At 38.6% G+C, this 14,382-nt stretch overlaps 1 protein-coding gene across 3 annotated transcripts in view; it reads right to left on the reverse strand.

Annotated features, from left to right (window-relative positions):
* Positions 1-2,968: 2,968 nt before the first annotated feature.
* The window catches only part of ATP6V1H (ATPase H+ transporting V1 subunit H), a 114,968-nt gene continuing 103,554 nt past the window's right edge, over positions 2,969-14,382 (reverse strand). For all 3 annotated transcript variants that reach the window (XM_069099941.1, XM_069099939.1, XM_069099940.1), the window contains one exon: positions 2,969-3,375. In XM_069099941.1, the coding sequence (XP_068956042.1) occupies positions 3,315-3,375 (61 nt within the window). In that variant the 3' untranslated portion in view covers positions 2,969-3,314. The remainder of the gene's footprint in view (positions 3,376-14,382) is intronic.

Raw genomic sequence — 14,382 nt, forward strand, 5'->3', positions numbered from 1 at the left:
TGATAGCAATGAAAGAAGTAAACTAATTTTAAATGTATTTATAAGATAGAAATGTTTTGCATGATTTCACATGTATAATGGATATCATATTGTTTGCCTTCTCAGTGACTGGAGGAGGAGAGAGAACTTGGAATTCAAAATTATTAAAATGAATGTTATAATAACAAGAAAGAATGAATATATAAATAAAAAGTGTATTGGTAAACTATAGGATCTATTCAGACCTACTTGAAGATGACTTTGCAGTTTATGGGCAAATAGAAGGAAATGATGAGAAATTCTGAGTTGTGCCAGCACATCTGGCAAGGATAATTGCTGCTGTAGATGCCAGTACAAATGCAAGCCAAAAACTTCTAAAAGCTCATTAAAAATGAGCTATGTGCCACATGTTCACAATTTCAGACATTAAGGTGCTTCAAATTATACATCTAAGAGGAATCATTTGCCAAAGCTGACCTTATTTTCAAAGGAAAAGCAATTCCCAATCTTAGAACACTGAAAAAGATCTTTTCAACAGAAGGCTGAAAATTGTTTAAGTGACATCTAAATTTGTTGTTTTCTAAAATATGATTAAAATTAACACATTTAGAGAAATCATTAACGGTGAAAAAAATCTTTCTACCCAGTTCCTCTGTAAAGAAAGGTCTGATACTTGGTGGTCCAAAAGTCTTAGCACTAGTTTAAGCTTTAAAGCTTTAAACTATTAAAAACTGGTATTAAATAAGCTTTGATTCAAGGGATTTAATAGCTTAAAACTACACTAAGACTTTTGGAACACCCTAACTGAAATAGTGGTAAGAATGACAGTGACTCCCAGCAGATAAAGGGTGAAAGGATATGAACAGGTATTTGTCAAAGGAAGAAATTCAAGCTACAATGTGAAAAAAGTGCCCCCAAATCATTAATAATTATTTAATAATTAATTGAATTAATGCAAATTAAACCAGTCCTGAGGTTCTACTCCACACCCCTCACATTTTTCAAAATGCCCAAAAAAGAAAATGACAGTTGGAAGGGACTGCAGAAATGCACCATGGGTAAACTTGTGAACTAATCCAGTCATCCTGGAAAGCAATTTGCAACTATGCTCAGAAAATCACTGAGTTCTGCATATTTTTAAACTCACTAATAACGTTACTAGGACTCAATTCAAAAGAGGTAAGAAAAAGAAGACTCATGAACACAAAAATATTTATACCAGTTTTTGTTATACTAAAGAACTGGAAGGGAAGAGGCAGGGAAAGAGAACCATCAGTCATTAAACTGATGTACAACAAATTATGACATAGGAATGTAAGAGATGATTGTACGTTAGAAAACAATTAAAGGGCTGGTTTCATAGAAACTTGGGAAGACCTGTATGAACTGATCCATAGTGAAATGAATGGAAGCAGGAAAATTTACAAAGTAACAACTCTGTAAAGAAAAACAACTTGAAAAGACTTTAAAGCACTCTAATGAGATGACATATGCAGAGGACTGATGAAGCATGTGCCCCAAAGTGGGTATGATAGGTACAGAATATGACGTGCATTCTTGGACATGGAAAATGTGTGACTTTGGTAACATATACACTACATATGTTATAAGGATTGTGGGTTTGTCTTTTGTTGTGGTTTTCTGCTTTGTGGGGGGTTGAGGGTAGGAGGGTATATAGAAGGAAGATGGAAGCTAACAAAAGCGTTGCCGAAAAAAAGAATAGAAATGAAAGAGAAGTGGGTCACTAAAGCATTTTTTAAAACACACGGAAGTAAAACAGACAACCAGGACAGCATTGAAAGTAACATGTTGAATTTATTAAATACTTTTTTTTTAAAAGCAGGCAGTATGAATAAAGAACCACCATTTCATCTATCATCCTCTTTCTGTTTTATTCTGTATATGGAAGTATCTTATTGTGGGATGGGAATGTTCATTACATTCAGAACTAAAAAGTAAAATTATAAATGTTTGCTTACAGCTAGAGAAATAACATTTGGTAAGGTGGAGAGAGAACTGGTCTTAACGCCAGGAAGATTTTGGGTCAAGCCTGCCTGCCTCTCCCACACTGACTGTGTGACCCTGGGCAAATCACTTAATCTCTCAGTGCTCAACCTGCACTAGTAGAAGGTGTTTTCTCACCTGGGAGTTCCCTGTGCCATTGAAATCACAAGCCCAGGGTCTCTCCCCTACCTCTATGGAAAAAATATTCTTCCAGACTCCAAACTCCATTTGTTCATTAAGAGGCAGTGTGGTCTAAGTAGAAAGACTGCTTGACTTGACGGAGAGAGTCTCATACTTACTGGCTTTATGTCCATGGCCAAGTCACTTAAATTCTCTAAGCCAAAGTTCCTGCATCTGTAAAATGAAGATGATAAAACTTGTAGAATTTACTTCACTGGGCTATTGTGTAGCTCAAATGAGAATTATTTTTCTATTGGCAATCATACTCATTTTCATCCTTTCAAGTCCAATCATCAAGACTCAATTTGTGGTCTTTCTTAGTTCAGACAATAACGTTCTAATGTCTCCCTGCCTCCAGATTCTCTAAGGTTACCAAGTGAATTTTTCTAAAACACTACTTTAATAATGTCATTTTCCTGCCTCTGAAAATCACTCTATTACCTCCTGCAATCAGGAGTCACCCTGATTTTCTAGCCTTCTCATATTATTCTCATGTACAGAGTATATGCTCCACCCAAACTGGACCATTCTCTGTCCCCTCTTTACTTCATGGAGCTCGCCCATACCATTTGTTCACTATTCTTGGAACATCCTCCTCCTTTTATTGAACCCCTACCCATTTTGGAAGCCCAACTTTTAAAACTGATCATTCTGTATAAACATTTAAGAGTCAAACATTTTCTTTGCACTAACTACTTTAACTTTTTTACCATCTGTTTTGGGATAACAATGATTCTAAAACACAAGGGGAATGTTTGAAATATTCAATTTCAATTCAGGAAAAAGAAAATACTTGGAGAAGATGTTTTGACAAGAACACTCTGGAATGTATATCTTTTAATAGCTATTTTCATTTCAAGACAACAATAAATACAGAAAACGAAGGCAATACATGTTTTTGCAGATGTGGGAAAGGACTAGCTTTTTAAAAGGCAACTGTTTAAATTATTCAAATGATACAATTTAACAAATAATCAGTTTCACTAGGAGACAGCTTAAGAAGAAAAAAAACTGGGGAGAAGAAATATCTGCATAGCAGGAGGTGAATACTACAAATAAAATCATTTACTCTTGAATCTAAATATTAAGATTCACATTCCAGTTATGCCATTGTATAGAGAGCTGGAAATTTTGAAAATAGACATCATTATTCAACTTCTTGCAGTAGCTATTTGAGGTTGTTCCGACTGTAGTTGTTTACCAAGATATTCCCTGAAAAAAATAAAAATAAAATTAGCATTTACAAATACAAGAGAGACGCCACCCCATCTTCTACTTCAACCCCCAACTTCTAGCAAATAAAGGCACAAGCCATGCTGCTATAGATATTTGTCTTTCACACCAAAATATTGTATGACTGACTTTTGCTTACCAAAAAAGATTTGTAAATGTTGATAGTTAGCAATTGCTGGAAAAACAAGAATTCCTCAATCTCAGACTTGGATACTAACAATATTAATTCTGGCTCTCCCCAGAAAACACACCTCAACCCCACTCATGCCTTTATGTGAATCATTGGGTCAGGAGGGAAGCAGAATTCTTGCTCCTCACTCTGATTTCTAGTTTGCTCCTTTGTTGAGAGCTATCTGCACAGAAGCAATAATCAGAGTTGTGATAATGGGGGCTTGGGGGTAGGGACAGGAGAAAGGTGAAGAGGGAGAAGGAGAGAGACAGAGAGACAGACATTCCAGTGGCTTCTTAGTGCCTACAGAAGAGGTTCAGACATGGGCCAGCAACACTCCCAAGTGTGGCCCTGAATCAGGCTGAAATGTAATTGAGAAAGTTAACAAAATAAATTAAAATACAATAGAACATAGATAATGTTAACATGCAGCTTTCTAAGTCAATATGTGGTCCACAGGTATTCTTCCGTATGGTTTTAGTGGCTCTCATTTCTACTTGAGTGTGACACCATTGGCTACGGAGTTAAATACAAAATCCTCTGGCATTTAAAGCTCTCATAACCTGGCCCTTCCCATGTTTCCAGTATTCCGACATCAGACTTCCTTCCACACTCTAATGATGCAGCTAAATTAAGCTACTTGCCATTCCTCCCCTAGGGAACTCCATCTTCATCTTGCAACTCCCTGCCTTTCTACCGGCTGTTAATGTATTTGCAATACTCTGTCTCCTCATCTCTACTTACTAGCTTCTCTGGCTTCCTCTGAGACTCAGCTCCACTCCCACCTTCTGCAGGAGGTCTTTCCCCTACTTGCCTAGTCCCAGCCTCCAGTCTCCCTGCTGCTAGTTAGTGTCTTTCACCCCACAGACTGCAGCCCATTTATCTGTGTGCACGTGTATATGCAGGTGTCTAGTTATTTATGTATAAGCTGTCTCCCTCACTAGAATGCGAATTCCTGGAGGTCACGGGCTGTTTTTGCCTTTCTTTGTATTTCCAGAAATTAGCACAATGGTAAGAGCTAAATTAATACTTATTAAGCATGTAACTGACAGTGCAGAGGAATAATATGTGTGTATGCTTGTGTATGTACAGAAAGGGGAGGAGAGAATGGAGGAGGAAGAGGAGGCCAAGAAAAGAATGTTGGGAATTGCCTACATTTAAAAACAGGAGTTCTTAACTAGGACTGGGTCCATGAATGGATTGCATGGGTGTCTGTGAACTTTTTTGGTGGAAAAAAAAAATGACATTTTAATTTCCACTAGCCTCTAAGCAAAACTGATTATTTCCTTCAATAATTAATGTAGGCAACAAATATTAGAAGAAGGGGTCCAGAAGCTTCAACAAGCTGCCAAAGCAGCCTATCACACAAAAGGTTAAGAACCTCTGATTTAGAAGGAAGAGAACTTAAAAACGGGTGATCAGAAAAAGAAGAGAAGAGCACATAGTCAGAGAATCTAAGAGAGGTAACCAAGCATGAGGACTAAGATAAGGCATTTTAATTTAGCTATTGAGAAGTTGATTTTTGAGATGAGAGTTCAATAGAGAAAAGGAAAGAGAGATTGAAAGAGTCTGAGGAATAAATCAGTTGCTTAGAAGTGGTGGCACAAAGGTCAAGTTACTCTTTAAAGAATTCTCACAGTGAAAAGATAATAAATGGGTCAAGGAGGCCATAGAATAAGTTTCTAATTTGGAAAAAGCCTCAGTTCGACCCTTTCATTTTACAGAAGAGGAAACTGAGCCCCAGCAAAGCATCAGGAACAGGATCTGAACCCAGGTTTTTTTTTTTCCACTCTAGAATTAATGATTTTTAAACCTAGGGAATTATTTTTTAGGAGAAAAGAAACATAAGCATGTCTCTATGCAGTGGGGAAGACATTAGAGGGGAGAGAGATTAAAGATCCATAAGAGTATAAAGCTGATGGAACAAGGATTAAGGATAGAAACATGGTGTTAAGATTACAGACAAGGTATGAGGAGGTAAGATACTTCTTCCCTAGACAGAACTGTAGGAGGTGAAAATATGGAGAGATTTTAAAGCAGAGAAGACAACAGCGGAAGGTGCTCACATTTTTTAAGTAAAGTAGGAGAGGTTATTCAAAGGGAGTAAAGAATCAAGTATCTTTTGAAAGCTAAAAATTTCAAAAATCTACCCAAATATTTATTATTCAAAGTGCTTGTCAAAACTAGCTGTATATTTCCAAATGTTAGAACACAATGTCCTACCTACACTATTACTGGAATGAAGCAAAAAAAGATCATTTACTTAAAGGAAATTCATGTATGGAACAAAGCAGCAAAATAAAAGGGCCTTAGTCATTTGATTCCTTTTTTACATACTACTGAAAACAAACAAACAAAAAATTTGGCTAGATTCCCTTGTATCAATGATGAAAATGAAAAGGATCTGCCACTGGCTCATGAGTCAGAGGGCCTAAATTCACGTGCCTCTAACTCTTATTATCTATATGACTTTGGGCAAATTACAGCCTCCCTGGACCTCAGTTTGCTCATCTTTAAAATGAGAGGTTTGTACTAGATAGCCTCTTTCCTCCTCTAATCTATACTAAAGATCCCTTTCAGCTCTAATTGTGTGATCTTTTGAGTAATGTTGAAGTGACCTGAGAGGAAAGAATAGATCAAATACTCATCCTTCAATAAAACAATACACATTTTTGCACTTGATTCATTCAAAGGGACACTAATGGGAAACAAAAGTAAAGTATGTTCTCTGTCTCGGCCACCATGAAGGGCAAGATACATTACCCTGGGGAAGAAATAACTTGGGAGGGAACAAGTATTGTTTAAGTGAAGTATTGAGTTTTCATCAGAAAACAAATGAAAAAAACCTATAAAGCTAGACCAGACCCAGAACACATTCTGCAAGGATATGCTACTTGGAACCAGTACTTACACACGAAGTATCAGAAGCCATCCCCTTATTAGAGCCAACAAATTGGCATAATGAGATGCTAAAGAAAAATGTAAATATTATGACATTTTACTTGGTAGGACTATGTACCACAATGTGAAATAAATGTTATTTTTGGTCACTTACAACTTTCTTATATAGCAGCTTTCTTATATATAACTTATATACAACTATCATATATACAAGTTTCTTATATAACAGTGACCAGAATGTTGTTTACCAGCTGCATGACCCTGGTCAAAGTTACTGAATCCTAGGCAACAAATATTCTTCATCAACTTAATTTCGCACAGAATTATAGAATTGGAAGGAATTCCAATATGGCAATATAATGTAATGGGTAGAATTTTGGACTTGGAGTCAGGAAAAGTTGGGTCCAAATTCTTCCACAGTTACTAGCTGTGTGATCCTACAGCCTGGGCAATTTGATCAACATCTCTTGGCCTCGGTTCTTTATCTGTAAAATTAGAAGGATGGACCAGATGACTTCTGGGGTTTGATCTTGCTCTAAATCTATGAACCAATGGCCTGCCCTTCAAACTATTGCCCCACTTTTCCAATATAAAATTCCTAACAAATGCTCATCCAACTTCTACTTGAAGATTTCCAATGCTGGGGAACCCACTACAAAAAAGATAGCCCATTGTATTTTCAAAGATTTTTAATTGTTTGTAAATATTTCCTGTTGTCAAATTACTCTCTTTGTAATTTCTACCTGTTACTCCTAATTCTGCTCCCTGAAGCCAAAAGAATACTACTTCTAAAGTATGGTTTTTCATATACTTGAACAAGAATCAGTCCCTCTCTTCTGTCCCCGAGACATACACCACAGCTTTCTCTTCTGCAGTTATGATGGGGTGCTTGGGATCTATGTCTGTAAAATCAATTTGTAAACTCAATTTGTAACATCAGTTTGTAAAATCAATTTGTAAAACCAGTCTGTAAAATCACATTTCCCCCTCCCCAACTTCAGAGCATTAATTCTGCCCCTTCCCCCTGCTTGCACTCTACCCAGCAACAACTCATGAACTGTTTATCTCTGCTTGGAACAATAACAAGCTACACCTATGGATGCTTCACTAAACCATCTATAAACATTTTAGCTTAGGCAAATGTTATCTCCCCTTAGTAAAGTGGCCAGCTATGTCTATGAATCCTTCAATGCACTATCTGTAAGTTAACTCCTTAGCCAATTATACACATACTGAGTCTCCATTAGCCTTGGTTCCCAACATCCATCTTGTCAAACATGACACTGATGGGTGGCAAACTAGGAACTTCTCAGTCAGCTCTTGACTGCTAGCTGATTTAGTGACATTTCAGGCCTAAAACCACACCTCCAGGTAGTTCCCCCTTAGGCTATTTCCCAGTGAATTATGGGCAATATGCCTGCACAGTTAACATTAAAAGTGCATGTCCCTTTAAGCACTGACCACTCCTTAACTCCTCCCTAATACCACCCTTACTCACCTAGTTAGCATAATTGACATCTGATTTATTGCCTAGAATCCTTAAAAACTATGCCTATGTCTTCTTTAAGTTTGCAGGTTCTCTAAGAACTCTTGCCTGTTGTACAGCTTAACAATAAACTTGCAGGTCCCCTAAGGACCCTTGCCCTCTGTAAAGCGTAACAATAAACTTTTACAATTCTGACTCCAAGTCTGCTTGGGCCTACAGAATTCTTTTCCAGACTGAATCACAGGCATTCTGGTCTTTGAGAAGGATCTGAGTTCCTGTATAACCTATTGCCAACCCCCCATCAGTTAAACTTGCCTAGTTCCTTTAAACAATCCTCACAAGGGAAGGACTCAAGACCCTTTATTATCCTGGTCACTCTCCTCTGGACAGTCTTGATAACATCAATGATGCTCCTAAAACATGATTCACAGACCAGAAGACAATACTCCAGATCAATGCATAATACAAAGGAACCATGCCTTCTCAATCTTTGAGGTCCAAGATGTCATTTGTGAATGAGAAAGATAAAAAAACTTCTCAGCCCATAAGTTTTGTGGGAGCAAAACCCCCCTTCTCTACTACTGCCACATCAGCATTAGGTCCCCTTCAAGGATCTTTCGAACTCCACTCTTGTATGCCACACCCTTATCAGCATTAGGCCCCTTCAGAGGTTCTTGACCTCCACCCTTGCTTGTGACCCTTTTTCCCTCCCTTGCTTTGGCATCTACCAAATAAGGATATGAATACCTTGGCTCCCTGTCCTGTCTCCCAGTCAATAGGAGATAATGTCAGGCTTCTTTGTTATCTGCCATTGGGTTAGATTTCACAACAAGACTGAGAGCCTGCCTCCCAGTCAATGGGAGAAGGGGTAGGGGGTGTGGGGGGGAGGGAGGGTTGGACCAGAACGGGGCTTGACTGTATTCGGGTATAAATTCTTGTTGTCTTTTGTAATACACCTCATTCTGATGGTTCATACTGGTAGAAGGGACACCCTCTTCTTTCGAGAATTGAATAAACTTCCTGTTCCATCCTCAAGATACATCTGACTTAATTTTTCTGGGTAGGGGATTTAGGGTCCCGGTACCCCACACATTTGCTTTTTCAGCTGCCATAGCATACTGTTGACTCATACTGAGCTTACAGTCTGCTAAAACCCCCAGACCTTTTCTAGACAAAACTGCTGTGTCTAGTCTTGCTTCCACAGTCTTAGGCTTTATGAAGTGAGTTTTTTTTGTAATTAAGTGTAAAACTTCATATGTATCCCTATTAAATTTTCTCTAATCAGATTCAGACTAATTTTGCAACCTGTCAAAATCTTGTCAATCCTGTCTCTAGTATCCAGTGTGTTTCTGAGCTCTCCTCAATTCTGTGTCATCTATGCTTAACCTTTATGTGCTTCAAGCAAATCCTTATGGGTCTCAGAGAGGAGAGAAGATATCCTCCATGTGGTTATCATGCCCTTACCTGAGGGTACTCTGCCCAAAGGAAGGTATATTTTGATGGCTGAAACCTACCTAGTTTTTTTGGCATTTACTGGCTAGATTTCTTTCTTAAAGACCATGCCTTAAACCAAATTTACTCTGGCTCTCACTGTTTGGACAACAATAGGTCCTAGCCCAACCACCACTTCATGGTTACTTTTTGGACCCAGCTGGCTCAGTGTGAATATAAATAGTAATTGTTTCTCTTTTGGCCAGAAACCCTGAGGGACTTCCTCACCCAGTCTGATTTTTTTTTAAATTATCAAAATGGTCATTCCCTGACTCACTTCTTAAACAGGCCTACTCATTGAATGGGCATTGCCCCACTCACAGTGAGAACTCAGAATGACCATAGTTTAAAAAGGTCAAAGTCTCCCACTTCAACCTGGGCCTTATCCAGTCATCCTGATCTATATCTGGCCGCTGGACCCAGAAGGTTCTGGAGTTCAAAGTGGAGCTCCTGACCTCACTCAAATTCAATTCAGATATAAGTCTTGTCATCTCCCCAAGGTCATGGTCCTTCTCCAGAATGAAGAACAAACCATACAATGGCTCTCTAAAGTACTAAAGTCGAAAGCTTTGAAATCTGCTTTCCCTAAATCAGGGATGAATGCCAGATTATACTGTTATCTACAACGGACTATCTTCTTAACCAATGATAAAATAAACTTCAGCAGTGATTAGACAAAACCTTATATCTTTTTTCTCATTCACTAAAAAGCAAACATAAGAACTACAGAATTTTCCTTTGATCTCTTATTCCTTCCTCAATTTAAACCCTCTGAGATTCCAATATGAAGAAGGGCTTTTGCAAAATAAAACAATGGGCCTTCCAAAGGAACAAATGGCAAAGGAATATACTCTTATCTTCTGTCAATATAAAAAGCAATTTGAGAAGGGTAAGTGGCACTGCATGTATATAAACTACAAATGATAACTCACAATTTTGCCACTGCTATTAAATAATATACCAATTTCTGGGGGGGGAAGTTTGATTCTTTATACTCAAGAGTTTTTTCAAATCCCAAATCACATTAATCCTAAACAGAAGTGTTTAAATAACATCCCCCAAAAAGACTCAGCTTATAAACAAAAAGTAATAGATTTGCATGCTTGTTAAGTAATATTTTCAAAGAACATACTAATATTTTACTAGGATCAAGGTGCTAAAAATTATCAATAAGTCAGTCTTATAACTGAGTGAAAAGATTTCTTCATATGAAACATTTTCTATCCATAAAATTTTCCTAAGGTATAAAAAAGAACATCAATCCTTTATTTGCTTTAATAGGTATTTGCAAAACAAAAAATTACATATGAAGTCAAGATGTATTTGTGGACTACAAAAAAACAAATACTATTACCACCAACACAAAATTGAACATCTGAGGAAAACTGAAAAAAAAAAAGTCCAAGAAAGAGCAATATATTTGACCTAAAATATGATACGTGTAAGTAATAAACCTAAAACTATGATTCTAAAATTTTCATTGACCCAAATGGGGGAAGCCTCCCCCATGGTTGTTTTACCAGAAACACAAGCAAGACCCAAGTAACAATTTAGAAATGGACTCTTTATTGGCAACAGGTGGCTGCTCGGGGCCTTACCCCAAATCAAACAGCAGCCCAGCCCCTGCAAAGTATCAGTTTATAAAGGCAAGCCTGTGTAAGCAGGAACTTGCAGATGCTAAAAGCAGTGATTGGTAAGTATACATTTTGATTTTTGAGAGCTGGGAGTTTCTTTTTGAGGGCCAGGAGTTTCCCTGGGAGTTTCCCTAGGCAGGGCTAAACCTGGGAGTTTGCTTACTTCCATGAAGGAGAGCTGGTTGGGGAGGGAATGAGAACAGGGAAACCAGAATGAGGCCATGTACATTATTCCCCATTTCTTATGTGTATGTCAAACCCTTGACACAGTCAGGGCCACATCATACAGGTCAGCCAGTTCTATTCCCAAGGGCCAGTAGCGGGGATCCCTAACAATTAGCGTTTAACAGAGTTAACAAGGACTTAACAAACTGTAGAAAATGATTAATGAGGCAGAGTCCTACAATCAGGGCTATGGTCAGGAGGAGGAGGGGGCCAAGTACAACATGGTGAGAGATGGGAAGGGAAAAAGAGAGAGATCCAGTTCCCCAAATGGTAAGTATAGTCTTGGGGAAAAAAAAGCCGACAATATTCAAGGGTTTTTTGTCTTTTCTTTAAAATAAGTTGATGAAGTTTAGGGGTAGAGGGACCCCAAAACTGTGAAGGTACAGGGTGAAGTCATCTGGAAAGAATTCAATTCACGGATTCAAGCAGTCTTCCAGTCAAGGGGCAAAAAATTTACTGTAACACTAATATAGGTCAAGGAACTCCTTAGGGAACTTGCAATCTAATGGGGGGTAATGCTAAAATTTATATAGGAAACTGTGTGCCAACTGTACTAACTGGGGGAAAGGGGGGGCTGGAAGGAACATACAGTTTCTGTCATCATTCAGTACTGGAAACCCTGGAGGGAAGAGGGGGGGTTTCCTTAAGGGATGTGTTTTTGGTCTGCTACATGCCATAACAAGATAGCCTGGGGAGTTGACATCTACAACTTGACCTCTGGATTTGATGAGGGTTGGCAATATGGTTCAGCAGGAACTCTGATCTTTATCTTAAAGACCAGAAAACCTTCCATTCAGTCTGGAAAGAATTCAGCCCAGGCCAACTTGGAGTCCAAGTCGTAAAAGTTTATTATATGCTTTACAGCGGGCAAGGGTCCTTAGGGGACCTGCAAGCTTATTGTTAGGCTGTACAGCAGGCAAGAGTCCTTTAGGGGACCTGCAGCCTTAAAGGGATAGAAGTAAGGTTTTTATAGGATTATCCAGAACCCATGCCAATTATGCTAACTAGGTGATTAAGGGTGGGATTAGGGAGGAGTTAAGGTGGGGTCAGTGTTTAAAGGGACCAGCATTTTTAATGTAACTTCGCAGGCACAGGCGTGTTGCCCATAATTCACTGGGAAAAAGCCCAAGGGGGGGCTACCTGGAGGTGTGGTTTTAGGCTTGAAACATCAATAAGTCAGCTAGCGGTCAAGGGCTGTCTGAGAAGTGCCCAGTCTGCCACCCATCAGTGTCATGTTTGACAGTATTGATGTCTGGGAACCAAGGCTCTTAAGGAGTTAACCCAGAGATAGGGTCCTGAAGGATTCATGGAGGCAGCCAAGGAGTCAACCTAGAGACAGGGTACCGAAGGATTCATGGGGGCATTGGGACACTATACAAGGGTATATATAATATACAAGGGTATATATAATAGTTGCCTAAGCTGGAATGTTTATAGATACTTTTGTGAAGGATTCATAAGAATAGCTTGTTATTGTTCCAAGCTGAGATAAACAATTCATGAGTTGTTGCTAGGCAGAGTTAGTGCTCTGAAGCTGGGGGGCGGGGTGGGGTGGGGGGGTGGGGGGTATGATTTTGCAAACCGGTTTTTGGTTTTACAGGCTGATTTTACAAATTGGTATTACAAATTGATTTTACAAACATAGATCCCAAGCACCCCATCAGATTGTATATGGTAACTGGGAATCAGTACAAGATAGTTCTGCTGGTACAAGATAGTCTTGTTCATACAAGTGAAATTATACAGAAGTTGGCTTGTTTTAGTTTTGTCTTTTTTTTTTTTTGGAGGGGGGAAGGCAGGGCAATTGGGTTAAGTGACTTGCCCAAGGTCACACTGCTAGTAAGTGTTAAATGTCTGAGGCTGGATTTGAACTCATATCCTCCTGACTCCAGGGCCATTGCTCTCTATTCACTGTGCCACCGAGCTGCCCCATCAGCTTGTTCTTATAACAGGGGGAGACAGTTTGCCTCACTGGGGTCCACTCATGAGTTACTGCCAGAGATAGGGTCTGTGGGCTGGGGAGAGAAATGGTCCTAGGGCTGGGGTCTAAGCACCCCATCAAAGTGAAATCACACAATTATTTTAATAATACTAATTTCTCTAAATTTCAAAAAGTAAAATACAAACATTCTTGAATGTGAAGATACCAGATAACTATTAAAAAGGGACAGTGATGACATTCTAATGAATTCTACCTCTAGAAGGAAACAAAAATGACTGAAAAAGACCACTGAAGAAGCCTCAGTGGCCAACTAGTCTAATTCATATCAGAGTACACATCTACTCTACAAGATTCCCTGGCAAGTGATCCCACAGGTTCTACTTAAATACCTCCAAACATGAGGAATCAGCAATTTCATTACATGGTTCATTTAATTTCTAGACAGCTCTTAATTTTAGGAAATTTTAATGAGCTGAAATCAGTCTCCTTATAACTTCTCCTTATTCACTGGTCCTAAAGATGTCTTCTGGGCTCAGGCAGAATAAAATTAATCTTTCACATTATACTCCTCCCTTCAAATATCTTAAGTTAGTTATCATGTTCCTCTCTAAGCTTTCTATTCTCCAAATAACACGCCCAGTTCTAGGTCCTCAAAACAGAAGAGATAGTAATCAAAGAAGAATTCAGCAGGACTACTAACAGTCACACTAATGACCTCTATTAAGTTTGCAATTTATTGATTGTCTTTCTTACATAACCTACTTTCTAGTCACATCTGTCTCATCCTATACTTGCGTTATTGGTTTCTTGAAAACTCATTTTATGCAACAACAACAAAAAAAAGCTTACTTTTCCATGACTCTCTTAATGATTACATAATAGCTTTATGATACACTTACCCTGACCCTTGAAAGTCTTGTCAAGCAGGTAATGGGAATAATCTCCCTGTTATATAGATAAGGAAAACAGGGCTGAGAGATGCTAAATGATTTTTACAAGGATAACCAGAATTAGAACAGGACAGGGTCATCCAGTACAAGCTAATTTTATAGAGGAGGAAAATAAGGCTGTAGAAGGTGATTTGCCAAAGGTTAGTCTGGAAGAGGTGGCACAGGGTGACTCCAAGTCCAGGTCCTAA

The sequence above is a fragment of the Petaurus breviceps genome, unplaced genomic scaffold (genome assembly GCF_028583685.1).
Source record: "Petaurus breviceps papuanus isolate PSGF00001 unplaced genomic scaffold, PetGlider_PUasm1.0 38, whole genome shotgun sequence".
In the NCBI taxonomy this organism is placed as follows: Eukaryota; Metazoa; Chordata; class Mammalia; order Diprotodontia; family Petauridae; genus Petaurus; species Petaurus breviceps.